This window comes from Nelumbo nucifera, chromosome 8 (genome assembly GCF_055504915.1).
Source record: "Nelumbo nucifera cultivar China Antique chromosome 8, China Antique-T2T, whole genome shotgun sequence".
NCBI lineage: Eukaryota > Viridiplantae > Streptophyta > Magnoliopsida > Proteales > Nelumbonaceae > Nelumbo > Nelumbo nucifera.
This window is the reverse complement of record NC_142656.1, coordinates 3,098,114-3,125,071: the sequence shown is the minus strand read 5'-3', so window position 1 is coordinate 3,125,071 and position 26,958 is coordinate 3,098,114. Positions and strand designations below refer to the sequence as shown.

The 26,958-nt window shown below is 37.1% G+C and overlaps 1 protein-coding gene across 2 annotated transcripts; it reads left to right on the top strand.

The window, feature by feature from the left end:
• The first annotated feature begins 10,248 nt into the window (after positions 1-10,248).
• LOC104600583 (AP2-like ethylene-responsive transcription factor AIL1) lies at positions 10,249-14,820 on the top strand. Of its 2 annotated transcripts, none has more exons than XM_088893646.1 (9): positions 10,249-10,806; positions 11,293-11,926; positions 12,059-12,141; positions 12,227-12,304; positions 12,486-12,574; positions 12,705-12,778; positions 12,943-12,993; positions 13,287-13,363; positions 13,918-14,820. In XM_088893646.1, the coding sequence occupies exons 1-9, from the start codon at positions 10,650-10,652 to the stop codon at positions 14,535-14,537; spliced, it is 1,863 nt and encodes a 620-aa protein (XP_088749772.1). In that variant the 5' UTR covers positions 10,249-10,649; the 3' UTR covers positions 14,538-14,820. The 2 variants fall into 2 exon arrangements, with proteins under 2 accessions (XP_088749772.1, XP_010261924.1); XM_010263622.3 differs by having other exon boundaries at positions 10,250-10,806; positions 12,296-12,304.
• Positions 14,821-26,958: the final 12,138 nt, after the last annotated feature.

Below are 26,958 nucleotides of genomic sequence, written 5' to 3'. Positions count from 1 at the left end.
CAATCGTTGGGGGAAACAGTTCACCGATGCATGAAATGCCAAATTTGGTGTTTCATGCATTTGGTGGGGTCCCAATTTTCGAGGCATGCCCGATTTTTAATAATTGGATGAACCAAACAATGAGATACATGGGCGTTTGTCGAAACGCCTATGTGAATCTGACATGGCACCGTTTTTTTGAAAAACGGACATGGTTCCAAACATCCCCTAGTTATTATAAATATTTAAATAAGGTATAAAATATTTAAAAGTTTTTGTTATTTGAATTTTATTTATTTAAAGCTATTACATATTATTAAATATTTAAAAAAACATTTAAATTGATAATCTAGAAAAACATAATTTAAATTATTAGTACATAATTTCGTGATATATTTTGTAAAAATATAAAATTATTTTTTGTGTTTTTAATAAATATTTTAAAGTTAGTTTATAATTTTGTTAGAATATTTAAATAATTCTTAAATTTTTTAATTCAAACTTTCTTTAGATAGATATAGATAAAAAGTAGCGGAGAGGATAAATAGGAATTAGAGATAATTTATGAGAGAAAGTCTCCACTTAATTAAAGATAATTTTGGAGGTAAATAGGAATTAGAGATAATTTAGAAGATAAATAGGAATTAGAGATAATTTTGGATAAAGTGAGGGAGGTAGTTTAAGAGTAATTTTAGGAGAAGAGATTATTTAGGTTATTGGGAAAGTGTATCTCATTGGTTGTTTCAAAAATGACATAGAATTAAAAAATAAATAAATAATTCAAAAAAAAGAGAAAATAGATAAATAACTTCTCATGGGCATACCAATTTTAATATATATATATATATATATATATAATATTGTATATATAAAATGATTGGATTTACATCAGCGATACTCTTTCCTCTTTGTGACTTCTTTTTTTGCATTTAAAAAAAAAATAAAATTATAAGATATTAGGAACTCAAGTGTCATTAATTGCAAAGAACTATGGTTGGGTGATTTTGTTGGATATCACAACTCATTTGCCATATTTATGACTGGCTCAATTTGGAAGTAGTACAAACACAAATATATACAGTGTAAATACATACAAAATAATATAAAATATAAAGTTTTGTATCCTATATATTTGTATTTGTACTCTTTTCAAACTGAGTCTCATGTAGAGTGCAAAATCTTATATTTTGCATTATTTTGTTTGTATTTGCATTTGTACTCTTTCCAAACTCAACCGAAATTTTTGTTTATGTCATGTGAAAAAATAAACAAATTTAAGGCAATTTAAGCTCTCCCACAACCAATTTGAGTAGTAGAATCTCCTGTGCCAATGGAAAGATGCCCAACTTGAATTAGAGCTCAAATGGGCACTCCACAGGCGTCTACGTTTCACAACGTGATCGGCTTCCATCATGTCCAACCTGTGCCCACTCTAACAGCTTTTTCCAACCTTGCATTGGGAATATCTCTCCATGAATTAAAGCACATAAATATGGAGATATTCTCAATGCAAGTCAGTAAAGACTGTCCAAACAGACTTTGCCCTTACCCTAACTGAAGCCGAACTCCCTCACAACACATCCCAACTATGTATTGGGAACATTTATCAATGACAAGTATGGGTGATGTTCCCATGCACATTGAGATGTGAATGTGAAGAGTCCAGATCTGCTCTTCTCATTGATCTCACGGGCACATCCCACCATGTATCGTAAACATCTCCCGTACTTATGTATTATTATTCATAGAAGATATTCCTAATATACAGTGAGGTGTGTATGTGAAATATACTCTATCAGGAGCAGATCAATTCGCATGTGGGGCTTTGATGTGATCTCCTCAAACTAGCTAGGGGATGTTAGTAGACTTATCACATTCATTAAACCCTTCACCCGTAAACAGGCTGAGGGGTAGATGGTCTTGACCATTGCAGCGATTGCTCCTAGAACTATACCCCCGGGGGTAATATCTACTTACAAGTAGAACCCATTGTAATCTTCAGCCTCATTTTAAGGTTCGTTACAAAATTTGGTTATCCAGATGAGAATAAAGATGGCAATTTGACCCATACCTGTGGGGCCCTGCCCTGCCCTGTCCCAATCGGGGCGGGTCTTTTATCACTGATTGGGGTTTGGGGAAAACCCGAAACTTTAGGGTTGGGGACGGGGTGAGGGCGGTATTTGTCCAACTATATTAAATAACATAATACATACATATATATATATATATATATATGCTAACATACATTATATTATAATATAGTATATTATACTATATTACATTATATAATATAAAATAATTTTAGATAGATTTAAAAAAAAATTAATAAATATACAAGTAAGAATCACTGGGGCGGGGTAGGGCAAAGTCGGGGATCCCCATTCCCCACAGGGACAGGGATGGGGTTAGGACTTTTAGGCTTTAGCTCTGTCAGGGTTCAGGGCGGATACGGGATGGAAAATTTGAATTTAAGGTCGAATACAGGGCAGGCAAAACCTGGCCATAACTTAAGATGGAATCTCCTATCAATGGAGCTATTTTGTGAAGTGATTTTTTGACTTCTTTGGATGAGTCTCGCTCATCCTTTCAATTTTCACTACGAGCTTCATTAAAATAACGAACACGTGCATTGAGTTCAGCTTCAGTCAGTGCAAGACTCATTCGAACACCCTTTACAGCTTTGCATTGCAAATATTGATCTCCTTCAGTCCTTCATAGGGAGATATTCCCAATGCAAGGTTGGGAGAGGCAGTTCGAACGGTGTAAACACTTACTTGCACTGACTGAATCCGATCTCTCATCCATTTCTTTGGTCCTTTTTCTTTGTTCAACAAACAAAACTCTCGTATTTTTAGTTTTTCACCACTCACCAGTCACCACAGCCACCCGACCTCACTATACTTTGGCTGTTGTTCTTGTTCAACCACCGTGACCAACAAAATCTCAATAACTGGTGATAGATAAATTTTTTCCTATGTTTTCATTTTTTTTTAATTTTATTAATATAGCTAGTGAGTAGTGAGTACCAAGTTGTGGACTAGTTAGAATATCTTGTGGCATCAAGCTTTTTTGTTTTTTTTTTTGTAATTTATGAATATTTGACATATATTTTCCCTTACGTCCAATTTTCAAGTTCGGCAACTAACAGCTGATCATCATCAGCAACCTCTTTAGCACAAGCCCAACAAGCACCAAGCGACAGTGAGTGGGCTTCAATCTTTTCTAGGTTTTTTTAGTGAAATTTTATCTCTTTTATTTGTTTACAAGTGTTGCTATATCGTGCTACCATTTTCCATGATTTTATGATTTTATATCATTGTATTGAGTTGTATACTATTGTGTATTGCCTTCACAGTCAGGCATAATGGTCTGGCTTATTCTTTTGGAAACTAACAGTTGTTTCCTATTTTCTCTATCTATAACAAGCACATGAAAATACAACCCCAACAGAATCAGTTCAGTATGGAAAAACGTGGTCATCAATTGGCAAACAAACTATAGATTGGATGATTGTGTTAGAATAAAGTTGATCAATCTAATCATGGTCCCAATCCACATGCCACATATGTGGTTTATTTTCCTTTTTTTAGGAAATTAATAGTTGTTTCTAGATTTTTTAAAATATAATAAATTATAATGTAGATAATAAAATATAAAATATAATAAATTAACAGTTGTTTCTAGATTTGTATTTATTAGAGTTGGCATGGCTTGATGTGTATTAATTTTCCTTTGGAATATACAGCGGTGTTTGGCATCGATGCCGTTTTTCAAAAAAAAAATGGCACCTGTAAGTGCCACATCAGAAAACAGTCTCTTATTTGGTATCATTTTTTCAGAAAAAAAAAAAACATTGCTCCAGACCATGTATTGAAAATCAGGAAAGTATAGTATGAAAAAATGTCAAATTTAATATTTTCTCAAAAAACGGTTCATTGCTACCAGCGGTACAATGATGTGACATCATTTTGGACGTTGGATAATATAGACCAATGCTGAAAACGATTCTACAACACTGATACTAAACAAAACCAGTGCTATTTTCCGATAAAGCAGTCTATGTGGTAACACTATTTTCAAACAAAAAATAAGAATGGTGCTTACAACTCAAGACATACACAGCACCGTTTTCTGATTGGAGGAAACATGATGATGCCAAATACCTACTAGATTGGAGGAAACATGAGTACATGACAATGCCAAACGTGATTCTGATCACGGGAAACACGAATCAGATGAATATGCTAAATACATTTGATAATTCTCTAAATGAGATTTTTAAGGATTTTGAAGATGGAAATTTTCAGAATTGAAGTCAAACAGAGCATAAACATATTTTTTTTACTTGGTTCGTTTTGTTTGTTCACAAACAAATAACACAGCCCTTCGCTTACTTAACTTTGCTCTTTCTTATTGGAAATGACCAACTAGCTATGAAAAGTAGGGGTGCAATTGGGCTGGGTTGAATTGAAAAATTGTAAAATTTTCAATGGGCTCGAGCACAAATCTACGCCCACTTTAATTGAAAATTTTCAATTACAGGGGTAACCCGACTTGTAGTCCCATTGATATAATCAAGTTTCTTAAAAAATAAAAATATCATATCTATCACACACACACTGACACACACATATCAGCAGAGAAATCAAGTTCCAATGTTCCAAGAGCTTGGGCTAATCTACTCATTTCTTTGTTTTTTTATGCTCCATATTTAGAGGTTCATTTCGTGCTAGGTGACTCCATCTTCCCCTCTCCCCATTGACAACGCAAAGTATAAGAGCCAAACTCTTCATTCATGAATCATGATACCGTCAGTACTATAATTGACCTATTTTTGTAATACCCTATAATTGACTTCAGTGTTCAGTCTATAAGATTGAAGAAGATTGGCATATAGTGAGTAGCAGATTTTGATGCGTCGACTTTGCATTGCTCACTTGCATTTTATTTTCCTAGAAACTTTACTAAAAAAGGATATGTTAAAACTTTTTGTCAACATAAATCCATTGAAAGTAGGCCACATATTGGAACCTTGTTGGTTTTTTACTAATTAATATGCATCACAAACTCACAATTTTGGAGGCAGTGCATTTTGGTGCACTGCACCATTCTCGCCTCACTAGAATACAATATGGATTCCAATTGGTGCCTCATTCCTTTACCTTTCATAATTCACATATATTAGAAAAATGAATGCAACATAAACATCGTGTATATATATAAAAATAAAATAGCAAATGACAAAGGTACCTCTCAATATAATAATATTGCTTGTTTATCATGGTTTACCATTAATAATTTTATGAAAAATGTGTAAATTTGACATTTAATTTCTTACATGTATTTTTTTTGCACAATATTTAATTTAGGCAAATTTTGTTTTTGGTAAAAAAGAAGTATATTTCTATTATTATAAATTGGGCACTTGCCTTGGTTTCCGTGCAAATCATAAAACCTAAATTTGATTGTATAAAATCAACTTATTTCTTTATCATTTATTTGCATGCCTTTAAACTAGTGTATGAAATAAAAAAAGAAAAACACCATTTTTCATTTTTATCATCTAAATAGTTTCTTTTTCTTTTTCTTCTTTTCACTAGATAGGGATATTATTATCAATTTCTATGATGCTAAAACTTAATTTGACTTGTTAGAACCCAATAAATTTTGATAAAGGTGAGGTCACTGAGTAGGATTTTATTCTCTAACACAACCCCTCGTGCAAAAGTCCATCAGGCTTCAAGTGTGGGCAAGCACAAGCCCACCATACCTTGTGCTTAAATTTAATTGATTATAGATGTGGGCGACAATGATTAAACACTAGACCACTTGGTTAAACAAGTTTCGATATCATCTCAAAGGACCACTTAACCGAAAAGCTTACACTTTGATACCATCTCAATTTTTCAGGTATTTATGCATTTTTGGCAATCATAGTGGAGCTTTTATCAAAGAAATTAAAAAAAAAAAAAAGTGCCCAAATTGCGATGGGATTCTTTGCAAGAAAAAACTCTGCACATATTGTGAAAGCATCGAAATTCCATCATACATTAATATCTCCTATAAATTAAGCATAAATGCATGGGCTTAATGTGCGACTGAATGCTATATAAGCAGAGATCCGAAGCTTACCCAAACCAGCCACCTTGAATATGTATTACCCATCTAATTTAACCCGTTATATTGAGGGTCCACAAGTCTAGATAAATCCAATTTTAAATAATCTGAAAGACATGGATGATCAGAATCGGATATTCATAGGTAGGCTTTGGAATTTAGACTTTAAATTTAAAAGATTTACATGGTTTTGGTAAGTTTATATGTATATATATATATGCAATGTTAAACTTTTTTGGATTAAAATTATCCTCTATTTCTTTGTTTGATAAAGAGTATAAAAGTCATTTTATTATAACTTTTAATGGCTTCACAAATGTCCATAATTGTGTATTTAGTCCACGGTAAGTTTGAAAATAAATTTCAACTATTACTTCCCACCTCATTTAATCCCCTTTCATTAAGTCTTATATTTAAATTATTAATTCCCATTTTCTTTTATTAAATTAGATCTGTGTCAATATTTTTAATAATATAAATTCATATATTTTAAAACTAATTAAAAAACAAAACCATTTTTAATCTAAGTGGTGGCTAAGCAATTCAACCATCCAAATCAAATTGATCAACCTACAAAGTCATAGTCAGGTAATAAAAATTTTAAAATAGAAATAAATATAGAAACTTACAAAAATATAAAAAAAATAGACACATTTATGGTATTTTATTAATCAAATTAAAAATAAGTGTAAAAAAAAGAATAATTTTTATTGGTAATAAAAATGGAATACATAATTTAAAACTAACCAAAAATGAAATTATTTTACTATTTGGCAAAGATCAATAGTTCAAATTTTGGGTCAAATATGTTAACCTTTAATGTTATAAATAAATAATAAAAGTTAATAAAATATAAAAATACATAAATGAAAAAAATACATAAATTTTGCAAAAAAACATTTAGGCGCATGCATATTATCATATATTTAGTATATTAAGCAAAAAGTAAGTGTGATATATTAGAATTATTTTTATACACAAAAATACAAAAAAATTATAGAAAAATTTGAATGCATCTATAATTATATATTTACACTATTATTAAAAATATGAATAAGATTGTGGAACTTTCTTTTGACTATAACACTGATTTTTGAATTTAGTCCCTATTTAATTATGTGGTTTAAATTATAAATTAAACTACTACTTTTCACCCCATTCAATTCCCTCTATTTAAATATTGCATTTTTTGATAAATGGACAAAAAAAATACACAAAAAAGATTAAATATTACAAAAAGAAGAATATAACCAAGTAAATAGGCTTATCAATGATACTTGAAACTTCACACATATTTGGATGATGTGTTTATGTAATCAGATTTGGATTTTCAATCCACATCCGATTAATAATAAAAAACAAAAAATAAAAAATACGTAAAGTTTATAGAAAATTTTGAATGCATTGTCAATATCATTATCATCATCTAGAATTAACACGTACAAAATATGTGCACACTTAATAGTATATATATAAAGAAAGAGACTAAGAAAAGTTCTAAAGTAATTTTTGTTCCTATTAAACCAAACATAGGAAAGTCACCTATGACCAAATCAAACAACCTGACTACAAATCCACTTACCAACTAATGATCGCTAAGTTGGTAATATCTTTGACTCGTCGTAGTGGGGAATTTGGATAGAATCCTGTTGCGACTAGCTAGGGTGTTAAGGGGGAGGGGGATGGGATATACCCCCATTATGTAGTTCCATGAAGCCAAAAGTTACTTAGATTATCATAATATATTAATATACAATTAAAAATTTAGAAATCTACTTTAATCTTTATCATATATAAAATTTACTTTACATGACAAGAAAATGAAATCATGTATGCAATTTCAACTCTTCACTTGACTTGATGAGGTTAGGGATGCAAATAGATCAGATTCAAATCAAGGTATATCCAAATCTGATCCGATATTATAAACCATAGATTTGATCTGAAGATCCAATCAAACTTTACAAATATTGATTTGAATCCAAATTCGTTAAGGATGTTAGATATAAAAACCTGGTCCAATCTGATTTCATTTTAAAAAATTATAATTGATTATTAGAAGGAAAAATAGAACAATTTATATAAAAAACAAAAAACTAATATTTTTAAATTATTTTCATTATATATATATTTAATAAATAAATAAATAACATATATGACATTTCGGATAAGATAAGATGATCCAAATTCAATCTACTTAAACCTATTATATTATCCAATCAAAAAATCCAAAAAGGAAATATTCGAATCCAACAAAATATGATCGAATTAGATCATCCGATCTGTGGTAAAATTTTTCTTTAAAGTGTATTCCCTGATATTTTCCTATTTCCCGTTAGAAGAAGTTAAAACAAAATAGACTGTAGAGTACTTTGCTATATATGAGACGATGCTGATCACCTCATTTATGTACAGTCAGACAAAGGTATGCTTGTCTGTCTATGTCTATGGCTGTGCATGAGATGATTGATCTTAGGACACTGCCACACTACCATGCTCCTCAACTCAGAGGCAGCGAACTGGGAAAGGGAAGGTCCCCGTTACTCATATTATTAATTACTCATTCAGTGCTGCCTATGTACCTCCTTTTTATCACCGTCTACAAGTTGCATAGCATTTTTTTTAACTACTACGATAGGAGAGACATCCGAACTGACCATGGTACAAGCATATGATCCGCGCTCCGTTTTGAATCTTTTGATATTATAGATATTTCTTCTACTATGCTAGATTGATCAAACGGTCAACCCCCATTATTAGAAATCAAATAGACCCGTTACTATATCATAAGTAATTAAGTGTTGCTTTCTAGGGTATGGGCCAGTCGACATTATTCTGGAGAATGACTCAATAGGGGGCCCAGCACATGCAGCATCCAAACGGCCAAACCCTCCACCTAATCTTCATACTTTATATTTAAAAGCCCATCACGTCCATGTGTCAATAAGAATTGAGAGGGAATTCCTCCACAACTGGTGAGCGACGCTACCATGCTGCCATGCTCAAGGCCGCAAGCATAGCGTTCTGGCCCATCATTTGGGTTGTAATTGAACCATTAAACGGAGAGTGGAGGCCCACTCCATTCTCGTATTTACACAAAGCACTCAAGGAAAAAAAAATCTATAATGATACACAAGATGTAGAGGACTGAAGACCCACGCAACCTCGATTGAGAAAAAGGCAAAATCCTGGCTCCGGAGAGCGCAGGATTCGCAACAAAAATGGGGCCCACATGCATCTTCAAGATTACATATACAGACAGACGATGGTCAAAAGTTCTATTTAAACCTTGCCTTGAAATACAGGCGTACGCAAGCAAAATAAGATGTGTAGAGACACTATAAATGTGAGGCGTTATTTACTGAGTATATGCCACGCGGTAAAGTGATGAGACCAGATGGCAACTACTAGGCCTCTATCACCACATACTCGAGCCAATCCCCATAGAAAACAAGAAAGTGGCAGCATGCAATGTAATCTCAGTCTCACGGTTATACCATGTGCTTGCGTAATGTCATTTTGCCCAACACCTATCCAGCATATTAACTATTCTGTTCAATTAGAGTTCACATAACATCCCATCTCGGCTCCACGCAACATCATATAACTCATCAATCAGACATCCTTACATGTACCATGTGTGGTCTATCATATGCATCAAATGCATGGGTATATTTTTATACATCTATGAGTGCACAAAGAGTAGTGCAGCACAAAAAAACTGAAAAAGTACAGCAGACGGTTTGCATGAACACCAACTAAACCCATGTTTCAGATTATTATTGCGCCCAGAACCAGAATCCAGATCCGACCCAACCAAACCAAACCCGAATCACGTTGGGATGGTTCAGTGCCAGGCCAAACACCAAAGTATGCATTCAGTGCCAATTTGTGTTTCCTTAAATTTTCCCGTTGCGGTTTTGCCATCTGTTCCCCTGTCTGGACAAGTGGAAATTGTAGATTTCGCTCCTTGGTTTTGCCATCTGCTCCTTGGTGGCAATGGTGGCTGGGTACCTTCTATCTTCCATTACCAACGCCCGGATCAGATCGGATGGACCGGATTAGATCAGATCGACAGTCCGGGTAAGTTGGCAGAACCGTGTGGTGCACTACTACAATTTTACTTATACAGAGGTCGGCAAAAAGGTAAAGAAAATGAGGGCCTGACTGCCTTCCTCATTTTTTTTCTTTTTTCTTCAATACATCAGTGAATTTTCGTCTCTATTCCACAGCTCTGCAGCGGGAGGGGAAAAAAAAAAAGAAAGATAAAAAAACGTGAGACTGGGAAGAGGAACGCAGTTCGAGTTCGAGGGTCCATTTCAAGAAGGTTGAGAAAGTGAGACGAGAATCAATAACGTTGCTCGCTTGTGCGCTTTGAAAATTTTAGGTTTTTATGGTGATGATGATGGGTTATCTGGGCTTTCCTTTCTTCTTCGATTTCTGTTCTTGACTTATTACTTGAATTCGGCTAGCTTTGAAGTTTGAGCTCAAAAAACAAACCGCTGAAGGATAGAGATTTGGGTTTCTGTGACTTATTTTTTTCCGACCAGAAAATGAGTAACTGGTTGGGTTTTTCTCTGACGCCACACCCGAGGATCGGTGAAGGTTTTGGAGGAGACGGGGGGTTCTCCTCTCATTTACCTGTTATGCCATTGCGTTCCGATGGCTCTCTCTGTGTCATGGATCCCTTCAGCCGGTCTCATGGAGGAGGTACTCATACATGAATAACAGTCTTCTTTGTGTCTGTTTCTTTGTTCTACCTTTCTCTTTTTCTCTGCTTTTTGTTTTCTGTAATTCTCAGTCTCTACAAACTTCTTCCTCACCATTTTTCTTCATCCATTGGCATTCTTCATTCATTGACACACGTTTTATAGTTGTAGATCTATGCATCTTATTTATTCGACCATTGTTTTTTTTTTTCATTCAATCCACCTCCCCCCTTTCTTCTCCGGTCTTCGGTGTTTGATGACACGGAGAATTTAGATAACTATTGGTATCAGGAAAGTCTTTGCAGCTTAAGTTATCTAATAAGCTGTCACATTTAATTCTTCTCTGATTCTGCTGCTTCTTAACGATCTGTATAAACGAGCTTCTTCATTATAAGTATCGTAGATATTAGATTTTTTTTTTCTTTCCATGCTACATCTTCCTTCAGATAACTCCAACTAAACTTCTGCTACGGTGGGTCGATTGTAGACTGGAGATATGAGAGCGCAATGGCTACTGCAACTAATTCACAGAGAGAAGGACCAAAGCTTGAAGATTTCTTGGGCGGTTACTCAAACTCCTCTCAGGAGAATAGCAATGTTTACTATCAAAACCAACAAGTTTTCCATCAAAGAGATCAGAATCCTAATAATGGCTGTAGAATAAATGTGAACGTGCCTCCAGCTTTCAACAGTAACGGAGAGAGAGAAATAGAAGAAAATCTTACAGACCAGTCTTCCTTAATCCAATCCTTGCATTATAATGAGAACCCACAAACCATACTCCCAACTGTTCACCTTCAAACCGCTGACCCCAACCCCAGTAACAGTCCATACCATGTTCAACTTGATAGTGCAACGTCAATTGCTGGGTTCAAGTCATGGTTGCGCCAAACTTCGTTTTCAGGTGAGAAATCTTCCACTGAAGCCAACAACCGTAACTTTCAGTCGCTCTCGCTCTCTATGAATCCCAGTTCTCAGACTGGAGTCACCGCTGTATCGCCACCGCCGGCGTCTGACAGCCGGAAACGGCCTGTTGGAAAAGCTGCCACCCGAGAGCCGGTGCCTCGTAAATCAATCGATACATTTGGACAAAGAACATCCCAATACCGTGGCGTTACGAGGTGGGTAATTTTATATATCCTCCTGTCCGGTTTCGATTCTGATGAAGTTTATTATATTATGAGAAATGGGTTCTTCTTCTTCTTCTAATCTTCTTTTATTGAGTAATGTTTTTTTGCCTATTTAATGATAAGGCATCGATGGACCGGAAGATATGAGGCCCATTTGTGGGATAATAGTTGCAGGAAGGAAGGACAAACGAGGAAAGGAAGACAAGGTGAGAGTAACTTAAAATCTATCTGTATTTTCTTCTTTTATGTTCTCTTTTCATAAATGGACGACTTGTTTTGTTTTCCTGAAAGAATACACTAACTGCTATATTTCGGTTTCTGGGGCGATCTTCTTCTGTTTCCGCTTATGCGCTCGACCAGTTTATCTCGGTAAGCAGAGCTTCTGTTTCCATGTTTATTCTTTCATCCATTTTATGTATTGCACTTTTTATTATGTAACCTTTTGTTATATACATACATCTGTGCACCATTGTAAGGAACGTTGGGCTGCGTGCATTGTTTACTTATTGACTTTTTTTCCATTATTTATTTATTTTTATATGAATATTAGGTGGGTATGATAATGAAGAAAAGGCAGCTCGAGCTTATGACTTAGCGGCATTGAAGTACTGGGGTCCTACTACCCATATTAATTTTCCGGTAAAGGCTTACGTGATTGAATTTTTCTTCCTATCAAGACTTCTGTCTGGATTCTCGATCGACTCTTGAATATGTAACTAGTTGACACTACTGATTTATTTAATATTCTATCCCTCTTTTTGGAACTCAGCTAAGCAGTTACGAGAAAGAGCTCGAAGAGATGAAAAACATGACCAGACAGGAATTTGTAGCCCACTTAAGAAGGTCTCTCCCTCCCAACAATGGAACTTAATTTAAACTATTGAAAACCCATCTGGGTTTTGCTCTACACAAACAAATTTCCAATTTCTGAAGAATCGATTGGGAGTCATGATGGGATAATGCCTAAACTTTTTCATTTCAATTATTTGTTCTTGTTGTATTTTCAGGAAGAGCAGTGGCTTCTCAAGAGGAGCGTCTGTATACAGAGGAGTGACGAGGTTGTGGCAGAACAACTTTATTGCTGAACTCTTTTTATTTATTTACTGATTTGCAGCTTTTGATCTTACCATCTACAATAATATACAAACTTTATGTGCCCATACATTATTAATGTCCCTAACTACGCATATATCTCAACATTAATATATACAATATTTTATTGTTAAATTTATTCAGAAGCATTTAAAATTAGATTTAAGGGCGCCACCCATCAAAGCACCTAGCTACTTCCCGTTCATAGTTCTTAACTTCTTTTTATCTCGGTTTGTTCACTCCTGAGCTCTGCTGACAGGCACCATCAACATGGAAGGTGGCAAGCTCGGATAGGAAGGGTTGCAGGGAACAAGGACTTGTACCTCGGAACGTTCAGTGAGTCTCTACTCATTCTGTTTGACTCTTTCTTAATATGTATCTCAATCCTCAAATAGTGCTTTATGGGGAATTTAATTATAACACGCTCAATTCTTTTGTATGTGTACTAATAAAGTGAGCTTGAATTTGAGGCTGTCAACCTCAGTTACACTGTTCATCTTCACATCCTAAAGCACTGAAATGTTGGGTGTGTGTGATGTTAAATTGTTAGTGTGTTAGATATGGTTGCATGGATGGCCTTAGAATGATGAGATTTTATAATTTTCTCATATATTCATCGAGAGCGCTAGTGGTTTTATGTCTTTACACCCGATGAGTTTTTGGCTTCAAAATCTAGAATGTTTTAAGAAAACATGGAGCCTCAGCGACTGGTTCTGTTTTGATAGCATCTGTTTGGATTAAGATAAAGAGGTTAGAAATGTGCCAGTTTCGTCCTTGTTGACAGGATCATTCTGAGTTGCTTTCTGTTTTTTGGGTAACTAGTTTTTGAGTTGGTTCATTTTGAGTTGCTTTCTGATGTTGCGGATTTTATATTGTGATGATCTGCAAAGGCACCCAAGAAGAAGCAGCCGAAGCGTATGATATTGCAGCAATCAAGTTCCGGGGGACAAGTGCAGTCACCAACTTCGACATTAGCAAGTATGACGTAAAGCGGATTTGCTCCAGCACCACCCTCATCACTGGTGATCTTGCAAAGCGCTCACCTAAGGACTCTACTCCGCCGGTCCCCGATGAAAACAATTCCGGTGCATCTTCATCTCCTCATCAACCACCTCCTGCGATTACCAATGGTGAACCTTCTGATGAATTCGGCGACATGGTTTGGACAAACACTAATACCGACGAACAACACCATCATCAGCAGAATGTGAACGCAAATGATAGCGTCTCCTTGGTATCGTCAATGAGCAATCCAAATTCCTCTAATCCACAAAGCCCAAAAGAAATTGTTACGTCGCGTAACGACTATGGTGGGGCCGGAGGAGATTTCTCTCAGTCTCAGACGACATTCTTCTCTCTGAACAATTCCAAGTATGAGAACGGCACTAATTGTAGCGAGCAGAGTACGAGCAATGGCGGAGGTGACAACGTGAACTGGGTGGTGGCAGGGAGGCCGGCGAATCTCTCGATGGTTCATCAGCTTCCAATGTTTGCATTGTGGAATGAATAAACCCAAGAACCCGGATCAGGAGTGGTGGACGAAAATTAATGAAAGGCTTCAACGGTAGACTATATAGCGATATGAATATTCATTCATTTATGTACAAACAAAAGGAAGAAAAGAATTGTGAACTAGGATGCCTGTTTCGAGTAGTGACACAGAATTTTGAATGTTCCCTGTGTTCATTAACTTCTTCCGTCGAACCGTTTTTAGAATCGGTTTCCGGTGACACCTGAAAAATGAACAGAAAGAATTGAAAAAAAAAAGCAGCAGAAAATGTTACTGTGATCAATTTTTTTATAGATATTAATTAAGTATGATATATTGTGTCCAGATCGAATATTTTCAATTTTCTGTGATTGAAGTATGGAGATTACTTTGTACCAGACAAAAGACGTATACGTAGTACGTAGTTTAGATGTTATCAGTATATATCCTGATTCCTGAATTCCTGATAAGGATGTTCGTGTCGGTGTTGCTTGCCAAAAAAGAATTCCTGATGAGGCTGAATTTGACCAGACGATAATTTGGCGTTTTCTGTCAGGCTAATGATTTCTTCAGGCCGTCAAAATGGAATACTGATTTGATGAAGATGATGGAATGGTTGATATTTCAGATGCTATATAATCCGGGACCGGGGAGTACAGTTCCGCTTCCCCATGCATGCGACAATTTCAAGCGTGCTTTGCTAAAGTGCGTTTGCCATGCAATCCATGACTGCCGTCTCGTCGTTTTGCTTATTCTTTGCCGTCCACGCGACGCCTACGTAGAAGAGGTCAAAGAACTTCTCAACTTGTATATCTTTGACTCAGTCTTACTTCATTCCTCCACTTCCACAGTTCCAACCTCCAAGAGAGAGAGAGAGGGTTAGCTCAACTCAACACGCTCGGTCCCCACTCGGTCCTTCCTCTCGTTCTCTGCCCTTTATCTTCTTTTTTTTTTTTTTTCTTTTTGTTCTTTGTTGGTTAGTGGAGGAAAGGGAGGGGGTTAGAGGGAAGTTAATAATGGTGCATAGCATCGAATACCAAAAAAAACTGTGTGCCCTGTTTTAACTCTGTTTGCTGATGCCGTGATGCATCTCGTGTTCTTTTTTTTTTTCTTTTCTTTCTTTTGGCTTAAAAGAAAATAAGGAATCATCTTCTGAGTTCTGATGAATATCGCCTGTGGAATGAAGGTACGGATTGGTGGGATGGGTTTTAAAGAGGAGCAGAGTCTTAACTCATAATGCAGTCGTCTAGAGTCTATACCCAAACAACAATCTATAGGACAAGATACTTGGTGCAGAGACATTTCTCCATCAAACCCAGTGTGCTTGGCAGAGCAACGTAGCCTCTCTCCTGTCAGACTTCCCTCAGTATCTCTCCCCGCGTTCCACCTCCTCCCAGTCCCAGCAGCTACTGTACCGCACTATGCATCCTTGGTTGATTAGGGTCTTAGCTAGAGCTTTAGGTATATAAGTGATGCTTACATCTCTGCCACATCTACATGAACATGCCATGCATGCGCCACTGCTCCTTTCCTTGTTAGTCGGGCCCATTGAGCCCTGCTGGTTGTTTTAGCTGGATCCGTGCATGTCTGCCACGTACTTAACATGGTCTATTGATGCCTCGTCTCCTCAGACCGTCTATGAGACGTGGCCCCAGTAGTCCATATGATGTGCCCACTCGGTCTGATATGATATTTCGTGAGTGTGCATGTGGACCAGGGTCTACAGCTAGAATCCTATCCTACTCTCCCAAGCCTAAAATTTTGACTTTTGCTTCATGTAATAACGGCGTAACTCCAAAGTGTGGAATTCGTTGGCCTTGTCTCGATTGTATGTGGATCAGAGTTGAGAGGTACGTTACTCCGTTTTGGGCCTTTTGGAGGGTGGAGTTGTTTTATCTTAGAGAATCGAAAATTAACAAGAAATTCAAGTGGAGTCTAGATAGTCAACTGATCATGTGGCTGCCATGTATTGCTCTCACTTGGAACTAGCAGGACAGAGAGAACAGAGGTACTAATTATGGGGCCGATCACCGATGTCCAGAGTCCAAAGCCGCTTAAAGGTGCACCAGATGTCCTCACTGGTGTCTTCATTTCATGTATGAATTAAGCAGGAAGCGGGCACCACTTTCGAGAAAGCATCTTACATATATATACCTTCTTCTTAAAGTCTTTATTATTGCTACATTACTTACGTATTGTATTTATCACAGTCACAAACCAATGAAGCTCACAAGGGAGTGGGGGACAAAGCTATACCTTCAGACCCATCCCTCCATTTATTCCACCCCCCTGTCTCTGCAATTCCAACACCATACCATCATGCACTCTCTCTCTCTCTCGGGTGAACAGGCTTAGAAGGGAAGACAAACCTCATACCATATTGTCCATATCCATTACTAGTTGGAAGTAGACGTTTTATTTATATGTTTGTTTGTTCTAAGTTTGACATGGAGTCACAGTATTTTAGTAGAGCTTATTCTCCTTGAATTCTTTAACATAACATCACTTTCATTGTTTTTATGATTTTTTCTTTACGGGGGGCTTTGAATGACATCATTGATAGGACAGGGAAGGCCTCTCCCGTCCCGCCCAGCAAAGCATAAAGAACGACATTATGCTTGTGTATGTATGTTCTGAAAACATAACTTTACATTTTTAGAGGCCCTGTAAAAGAACTGGCCACGCCAACTTTGAGGTTTGCTTCCGGCTAAACATGCTTCTTGTTAGTTCTCACTACATTTTGTGACCGCCCAACCCCATCCACGTCACTTCCTTGTTGTCATCTTGTCATTTTAATGGAAGCAAATTCAATTGACTAATATTCTATTTTTCCCTCCCAAGAATACAAAATTGAAAGTTATATCCCTAAAACTGAATTTGGAAGGAGTACAAATACAAATATATAAAATTCAAAACCTTATGTTTTTTATTATTTTATATGTATTTATATTATACATATTTGTATTTGCACTCCTTCCAAACTGAGCCTAACATTCTATACCACCCAAAATGCTTCTAAAAAGCCCATAAGAGCCTCAAGGGGTGGTATTGGGGTATGACTTTTATGGCCATATCTCATTTGTTAGGGATGTTTGGCACCTTGTTTTTTGACAACTTAAGTTAACAAGTAACAACCAATTCCAAGTGCGGATGGCGCCAAGGACATCATTTTCTATAAAAAAAAAATCACCAAAAAAAAAGATAAACATCACATTTGAATTAATAAGACCTTTGAAATGGGATATGAAAATAATCTTTTTTACAAGGTTAAAATTTTGTAACGTATTGGTCGTGCCGGTTTCGGATCCATATCGATCCATACAGGCCCAAAACAGTCCAATACACTTAATTCATTTTAGGAGTTCTTTTTTATCATTAATTTTTCGTTAATCTGCATTTAATGCCCAATTCCCTCTCATTAATGTCATTAATTACTTTTGTATTTAAGTCTACTTTTTTTCTCCCTATCATTAATTAGTTAATTACTCAATTTGAATTTGAATTCTAGCGCCTAACTCAAACCTTCTCTCATTAATTAATGATTCTTTCTCTCATTAACTAGTTGTTACTCATTAATTACATTAGCCATTAATTTTAGATCTTTTAATTGTAAGCAATAAAACTACAAGTATTCGTGATAAGAAGATTCAAACCTTAGTCATTAGATTCTAATGAGTAATGACCACATGTTCACCACTACGCCACACTAATTTGTTTGTTATGGTTATATAAATTTTTATTTTTTTTCTTAATGTATGCTCCATGTTTACTGATAAATACTATAATTAATTATTAATTATAAATTAATAAGTATTAAAAAATATACTGATTATTTGAAAATTAATGTATAGTTTTTCCATTATTTTCAATGGTTATTAATTGTGTCCCAATATCTCATATTTTACATAAACCATTAAATTATGTTTGTTTACATTTAAATAACTTATTTACAATCATATAAAATTTATAATTATTGTTATTAATATATTTTTTAGGATCTATTTGATTTTTCTATTATATTGATACGTATTTTGATTTTTCGTCCATATCTATACATATCTAAAGCTTATTCTGATATATCTCTTAAAATTAACTTTTCAACACTCCTTACGTTTCCGATACTTTAAGCTTACTTCTTTGAGCAACAACAAACTTTCAAAGAAATTGAGGAATAATCTAGAGCTAAGCACCTCCACCCTTCCTCTATAAATCTATACGTTCATTGGCAAGATGATTAATCAATGGATTTGTTAATATATTGAATTTAAAAGATCATAATACTTCATGGTACTAAGTAACTTTCATACTGTTTATTACCATATAATAAATTAATAACATTTCAATTTTATATGGATGTTAATGTCTATACTTGCAATATTAGTGAACCATGTCGTATCGAATTAGATTGTGCTCGGCTTATATTCAAGTATTCAACCACATAATTAAGCCGATTGGATTCTGTTTAATTACCTTGATAATTGGATTGGATTGGAATTCCCATTTGAATAAGCGTATATCATAAATTTTCAAAGTATATTTTTGTCTGTATCAAAATAATATTAAAGCTTATCAATATGATATTGAATACTATACTTTGATTCTTGCTTTTAAATAAGTTTTTTTCCCATTATGGCGATTTCTTGTATGGAGATAGAACATAATTCGATCATTATGGGGTTTCTAGTGGTTTTTGCTTACTAAGTAGGTCCTGGATCACTAATAAGCCAAAACACATCCTTTTTCTTAAAAAGACAAAGGTTAAGGTGGTGTTTGATTGCATATTTCAAAGGTCTGAATTTGAAAATGCTGCTTTTCAAATCCTCACACTTGTTTGGTTTTACCTCTTAAACTTGATCTGAATGTTGTTTTCAGATCTGAAAGCCTTTGACCTTGGGCCAGCTCCAGTGCATAGTCAAAGCTACCCTTCCAATATTTTGTAAATGACGCGCACTACCCCTCATTAACCCCAAACCAAAAAACCCTAGTCATTTTCGTGTTTTCTTAAGGAGGAAGCACAGCTCCAAGAAGAACGCCGCTCTCTCTCGCTCTCGTTCCCTCTCTCTCACCCCCTGTCTTCCCACTTCCCTCCACCGCTGCTACAACTTGCAACAACAGTTCTCTCTCTCTCTGTGTGTGTGTGTGTGTGTGTGTGTGTGTGTGTGTGTGTGTGTGTGTGTGTCTTCCTGTTGCAATTGCCGCGACAACTCTGGTTTGTATTCGAATCAATGAGACGATGAACAATAGATTAGGGTAAATGAAGAAGATAGGTTAGGTTGTATTGATTTTATTAAATTTTAATCATATTAATATTTTTTATTGTGTTATTTATAATTATTAATTATTTTTAGTAATTATTATCAATTATTATTTATTTTACTATTTTTATTCGTGTTATTTCAGTAATAATAATAATTAAATAATTAAATATTTTATTAATTATTTTAATTTGATTAAATTTTAATCATATTAATTTTTATTATTAAATAATTAATTATTTAATTATTTATTACTTTATTAAATTTTAATTTTTTAATATTTTTTATGTCATTAATTATTTTTATTAATTTTTTGTATAACTTTGATATTATTCTAAATTTGATAAATTATTTTATATGAAATAGTACTAACTACATTAAAAATTACAAAATAGCTTGTTCTAGGGGGGAAATAGTAAAACAAAGCAATTTTAGATGTTACACAATTGATTCAACACAAACAACATTATCTATTCAGATCCTTTAAAAAGTAGAAAAGCATATATACCTCTTTTCAAATTTCAGACACTTTTAATATCCTTTTAACTTTTCAAATCTAAAATTTCATATTTATCAAACGCCACCTAAGTCAATGGTTTGTCCTTGAAATAACACATTAGTTTAATAATAATAATTTAGGTGAATCACGCATTATGTGTATCTTCAAGATCACTTCTATCCGGCAAAGTGTGAACCTTTGATGAACTATTAATGGTCTTAGACTGCACTGGTGCAATTCAATTTTTTCTAAGTTCTCTTCCAACCAGCTAGAGTTGCAACTTCCTGGGCAACGATAGTGAACATGCTAGAGAAACAAAGAGTGAATCTCTATTGAACTAATAATAATGGTGTTTATTGAAAAAATGCCACCACATCAGTGTCACATTGGCATTGACATTTATTGTGCATGAAACCACTGTTTGATTTCACTATTTACCAAATAAACACTAAAAATCACAAAATACTTGAATTTTTGTACACCGGATATTTGGGAAACATCAAATTCTTGTTTCCCCAATACACTAGCATTATTTTTATGGCTAAAACAATCATTATTTTATTTATTTGAAAAGTTAATCTTATGGCTAAACATCAAATGGGATTTAGCCATAAAACCCCAAATGCCCTATTGACCAAGAAACCCATATTCTTTTTTCAGATTTATGTGGGGAGAACGTTAAAATTTTTATGGCTAAAAGGGGCATTAGGGGGGAAGTTGGAATCCCATTTATCAAATTCTTGTTTTCCCTAACCACTGTTGGACATGTCACTAAGTATGCCTTGGCGCATCTGTTCTTGCATTGCCAATTGCAGGAACCTTCATATTTCTCTCCTTTGCAGTGCTATCACATATACACCAAGACCTTGCAACACATTTGTTCACTTCTTAGCCCATCATGCCTAGTCTAATGTTGGGTCCTTTTCTTGGAAGTTTGCCCTTAGTTTTTACTTCCTCATGTTGTTGGTGACTTATAATGTTGATGATTCGTGAATGAATTCAGCCTTGGGGCTTAAAAAAATGTTACTTTAGAGTGTATTGCATTTGCACCCATTACAACTAAAAATCATTTGACAATAAAATAAACCAACTTTTCATTTGCATGAACCAAAATGCACTCCATATTTGTATTTATACTCTATTTACATTGTTTCCAAATGGAGCCTTTATGCTTTTGGTGGATAATCTCGCTAAATATCATGCTTGATTTTTGTATTATACTTATTGGCCTGAAAATAATTTAAAATCCTCAAAGATCCTTGCCTTTTTTTTTGGAATAGGAAAGTGGAAACATTTATTAGATGAGAAGAAATTTACAAACGAGCCTCCCGTGAGTCATGAGCCTCTCCCCAAACAATCCGGGAGAGCACAACAGGAAAAGACAAGGGGGCAATATAGCCTCATTTGTAGACTCAAGAAACCCAGACAAAAAAAAATTGCAGCCCTGTTCATTTCTCTATAAACATGAACAAAATAAATAATTTCAAAAGAGAGGGAGACTGCTCCGATTTGCTCAAACAACTCCCAAGCTTTCCACGAAGGAGTGTCCATCTCATTCAAGCGAGAGATCACTAGCTAAGAGTCGGTTTGCACCTTTATCCAATGAAGTTTCCAGCTCTTTGCTATTCTCAAACCCATGAGGATGGCTTGAAACTCGTGGATTACGATCCCCTCGGAAGGGACCATCACTGCATAAACCATGACGAGGATTCCCTTGTCATCTTTGGTGATGAAACCCATGCCGCATCAAGAACTAGAAAAGGCTCCATCGGTGTTCAAACACGACATACCAGCTGAAGGGGAAATCCAGCATAAAGACAAAGACATCACTTGGGGCGAGGAACAATTTAGGTTCGAAGACCCGCATAAGCTTTGGACCAAGGAGCAATCTTGGACCTGTTACAAGCTTTAGTTAAGATGCATGTAACAGTATGAGAAAGAACCAAATCCCATGATAAAGATTTATTCCAAAAACAACGCTTGTTTCTTTCTGCCCAAATCTGATATGTCGTGGCATCAAGAACAAGTTTCAAAAGGCCTCAGGCTTTGCTTTGTTGTATGAACCAGATGACTTCTCGGATCCATGAGTCCTGCCTAATCCATACCAAATTGCACTTAGCCATGATAGCTCACCAAATATTGCTAGTGTAGTCACAAGAGAAGAAGAGGTGATCATGGGATTCCTCCCCTTTTGTGCATAGCAGGCATCTAAGAGAAACAAAAGGAAGACCGTGATTGCGAAGCCTATCTTTTGTGGAAAGGCACCCCTTATTGCAAGCCACAGCATAAAAGCATGGTGAGGGATCCTATCCTTAGACCAAACTATTGAGGCCCAGTCCTGTTGAAGATCAGTTGGATGGATGCATTCCCATGCATACTTAGTCAAGAAACAACCCTTCTAGTTTGGGGTCCAAATAACTCTGTCCGTCTCAGCTTGGACGAAGATTCAAAGGTTAACCGTTTCTCCTCACCAGTCTGGATCCAAAGGAACATGAGGGTTGGGGGGAACCTAGCGACGGTCTATAACAACATATGAGACTTTATCTAGCTTGTGGGGGGCAACAAGAGATCGTAGAGGCAGACCTAGAGACTCCCATAAGATACCCCGAGGGTGCCACGAGTCTAGCCAAAAAGAAGGTATCCAAAGCTTGGCAAGGTCTCTGGTTTTGAGAATGCTTGTAACAGCCCAAGAGCAGTGTCTTCGCATAGGAAGAGTCCAAATAGAGTTTCTGTTGAGATATCTAGTGGTGAACCAATTTGTCCATAGGGAAGGAGAGTCATTCAAAGTAAGCATCCATATCTGCTTTGTGAGGAGAGCTGAGTTCCAGTCCCTTATTTTCCCAAGGCCAAGACCCCCTTCAGCTTTAGGCATACAGCAAGAGTCCCACCCCACATTGTGTATACCAGTACCACCAGGCCCCACCTAAAGAAACTTCGAGCAAAGCTTCTTTAATAGATTTGTCACGTTGGCAGGCAAATAGGCAAGGCTGCATCAGAACAAAATCTTGCTTGTGATCCCCGAGCGGAAGAGCTCCAATATGCCTGCATACGAGAGGGACTCACTATTCCAAGAATGTGTCGTGTTGTCTATTTCTTTAATTAAAGGAAGACAATCATTGTCAAAGAGTCTCGTGGATGTGAGGGGGAAACCAAGGTATATGATTGGGAGGCTTCCCGAAGACATTCCCAGAGTGTTCAAGATAGTTACATGATCTTCCTCACTAACAGAGGAAAAGAACACTTGAGATTTAGCATTATTAACCTGAAGACCCGACCCCTCAAAGAACATGTCCAAGATGAAGTGGAGGTTGAATGTAGAGGTGGGATCTGCCACTAAGAAGATAAACAAGTCGTCCGCAAAGGCCAAATGTGTTACCATCGAAGACTTACACCGAGGGTGTAAACGGAGGAAGCCCTCAGTGGTTGCCTCATCCAAAAGGTCTGAAAGGACTTGGAGAATCAACAAAAACAAGTAGGGGGAGGTGGGATCCCATTGTCAAAGGCTACGAGAAATTCCAAAATGACCCTCCCGGGAACCATTAACAACCACAGAAAAGCTGGTTGATGAAAAACACGTGTAGAACCATTCCACGACATGGGTGGGGAAGCCTGCACCCTGCATGACTCTGAGAAGGAACGTCCAGTCCACATAATCATATGCCTTCCTCAAATCGATCTTTAGTTTCATGCGGGGATTCCCTTCATTCAAATGGTAACCATGTAGGATCTCATGGGCCAAGAGTATGTTGTAAGTAATACTCCGCCCTTTGATGAAGGCAGGTTGATTCCAGGAGATGATATTGGGACAACCAATTGGAGCCAATTAGTCAAGATTTTTGCTATAAACTGATATAGGACAAAAAATCATTAAACGTTAGCGATGAATCAGACTTAGGTATTAGGGAGATCAAGGTAGAAGTCACTTCCCTTAGGACTGCCTCGGTCACATCATTTCCCACAATTGGCCAAGCTTTCTGGAGGAAGGTAGCATTAAACCCATCCAGCCCTGGGTTTTTGTCACCGCCCATGACCATAACTGCATAATAGACCTCCTCCCTAAAGACTGGGGCACCCAAAGCACAGCGGTGATCCATTGGGAGACAAAAGCGAGGTCTAAGGAAGCTTGAGAAATATCGTTGAGTCTCCAACTGGTTAAGCAAACTTTCGAAGTATGAGACAGTTGTTGTTCTAATGCCAAGTTCATCGGAACAAGTTATGTTGGAGCCTTCGAGCTGGATGTAGGAAATACCATTCCAGTGTCTTCTAGCACAAACTGATCGAAAGATGAAGGAGGCATTCGAGCCACCTTCAGTCAACCACTTTACTCTCGACTATTGGCGAAGGAGGGATTCTTCCATCTTCGCAGTTTGAAGGACTTTCTCTCTCGCTTCCTCTTCCTCTCAAGCAAGGGTTTGGTTTACAAGGTCAAAACTTAAAGCGCATTGGATTACATCCAGATTGTTATGAGCATGTAACGCATGGTCTGAAAGCCTGCCAAATACTTGCCTACTCCATACCTTGAGGGAAGCCTTCACCTGCTTAAGCTTAGTCACCACCACAACCATTCTTGTACCTCTGATAGGAGCACTCCAGGCCTCACAACCACCTGAAGAAAATCTTGGTGATTAGTCAAAAAATTGCAAAATTTGAATGGAGATTTTTAATGTGTTTGATTTACATTAAGGTGCACCACTATGGGCGAATGATAAAAAATCCCTGGTAAGGCAAATTGAGCCATGGAACCAATAAAGTCCCTAATACAGTTAGAGTTCACTAGGGCTCTGTCGAGCTTGGTCTCCACCCGATGGGCGCCCCTACTACGGTTGGACCAGGTAAACCTCACTCCTTATCACCAAGTCAGTAAGACCAACAAATCTCACACAGTCAAAGAATTCTGAGACCATGTTTTGGTGTAGCCCCGCTCCCCCCGTCTGTCGTCCACAAAAAGGCCTGAGTTGAAGTCCCATAGAACCAGCCGGGGGAGACTAATACTAGCTGTAAAACTAGTCAGGTCTTGCCATAGAGAAACTCTTTCACTTGCCAAGTTTATGGCATAGACGAAGGACACTAAGAAGCAACTAGGGGAGGACCCCTGAAGCTTTACCGAGCAATTAATGACTTGATGCGGTCTACTGATGATTGAGGGCTTTGAAACAGCACTGTCCCACCCACAACACCCAGATTATTCCACTAGGATCATTGTTATAATTCACCACTAGGTTCCAGCCTCGTTCAACCAAACCTGCGATTAGGTTTGCATTGACCTCTCTCACTTGTTTCTACTACACCAGTTATGAATAATTTGTGGTTTCTGGTAAATTGATGCACCTCATGCTGCTTATCCGGGGAATTTAATCCCCTTATATTCCAATAGCCAATTGACATCAAGCAAGGTTAGGTAGTGGGCTACCCTTTCTCCTGCCTCCTCTCCTATTCCTACCTCTTAAGCTCCCTCCGGTTCCTTCCCATGAGTTTAACTCACTATGGGGCGGTGTGTTTTCATGATACCCTCCCACCCCTTCCTCTTGGAATTGCTCGCTCAAGTCATCTAGAATGGCAAAACGGTTGGAGTTAGATGGAGAAAGCGGGGTACAACGGAGAGGGCTACTACAGAGTCTTAAGGAAACGTCCTCATCCTTTGAGTTCTTCTCTGTCGTAGGGGTGTTGACCTCCACCCGAGGAGAAACCACCGGTTGGATGGGAAACTCCTCTTCCCTAACCTCTCCTTCCTCACTGCTGGAACTACTAACTTCCTCAGGAACAACGATCTTTGCCTTTCCCTTATTCCATACCACCACCTTCCAACCCTCCCTCAGCACCCTTGCTTGTTTCCCCACCCGTTTGGGGATCCCTATAGAGCTGCTCCTTGTGTTCCCTCCACATTTCTCCAGACTGTACCCAAAGGGGGAGCATGTTCAACAAACCAACGGTTTCCATTCATATTCGACCCTCTGGCTCCATGTCTGGCCCGACTCATCTTCAATAACAATAGCATCCGGGAGGCCATCAGCCACCTGGATGTCAATGCACACTCTGGCAAGGTAGAGGCGCCATTTCTCCGTTGTCATCTACTCAAAACAGATTGGTTTACCTAGGACACTGGTCACTTGACTTAATTTGTTCCCGGACCAGAGGTGGAGCTTCAACCTAGGGAACTTCACCCATAGAGGTATGGATTTAAGTTCCAGCTTATCCATGGAGACGTCGGGGGTCTATGCTCGCAGCACCATTGGTGCTTTGTTCACAATCCAGGAGCCCTATTCAATAGCACTCTGACTCCCGAATTGATCCTGGAATTTAAAGACAAAGTACCCCGAGTCTAGGGCAAAAAAATTGACATGTCCAAACTGCCTCTACCTATTCTTAACGAATCACTTCATTGTGAAGAACGAGGGTTTTGGCCCCAGGACAAAGCCAACTAAGGCATTTGACCAACGATCCACTTCTGTTTGCATGTCTGAGGCCTGAATCTTTGCAACCTTTCCCCCTTCCCTGGAGTCCGGGGCAAAGTAGGAGAGAGACTGGTCCTGGGATCTGTTCGCATTGGCTTTAAAGAGCTTAATATAGGGAGACTGCTGCTTATCCTTGCCTAAGTTATCAGTCTCAACCTCCTTCTGCATAGCATCCTACTTACCACTCGACTCTCCCTTCGAGGTACCACTGGGGTTGGGAACCCATGACCGAACAT

Coding starts and splice junctions, on each gene's coding strand:
- LOC104600583 (XM_088893646.1), top strand. CDS start 10,650: ATGAGTAACTGGTTGGGTTTTTCTCTGACGCCACACCCGAGGATCGGT. Junction 12,305..12,485: donor CGCTCGACCAGTTTATCTCG/GTAAGCAGAGCT, acceptor TATGAATATTAG/GTGGGTATGATAATGAAGAA. Junction 12,779..12,942: donor TTTGTAGCCCACTTAAGAAG/GTCTCTCCCTCC, acceptor TTGTATTTTCAG/GAAGAGCAGTGGCTTCTCAA.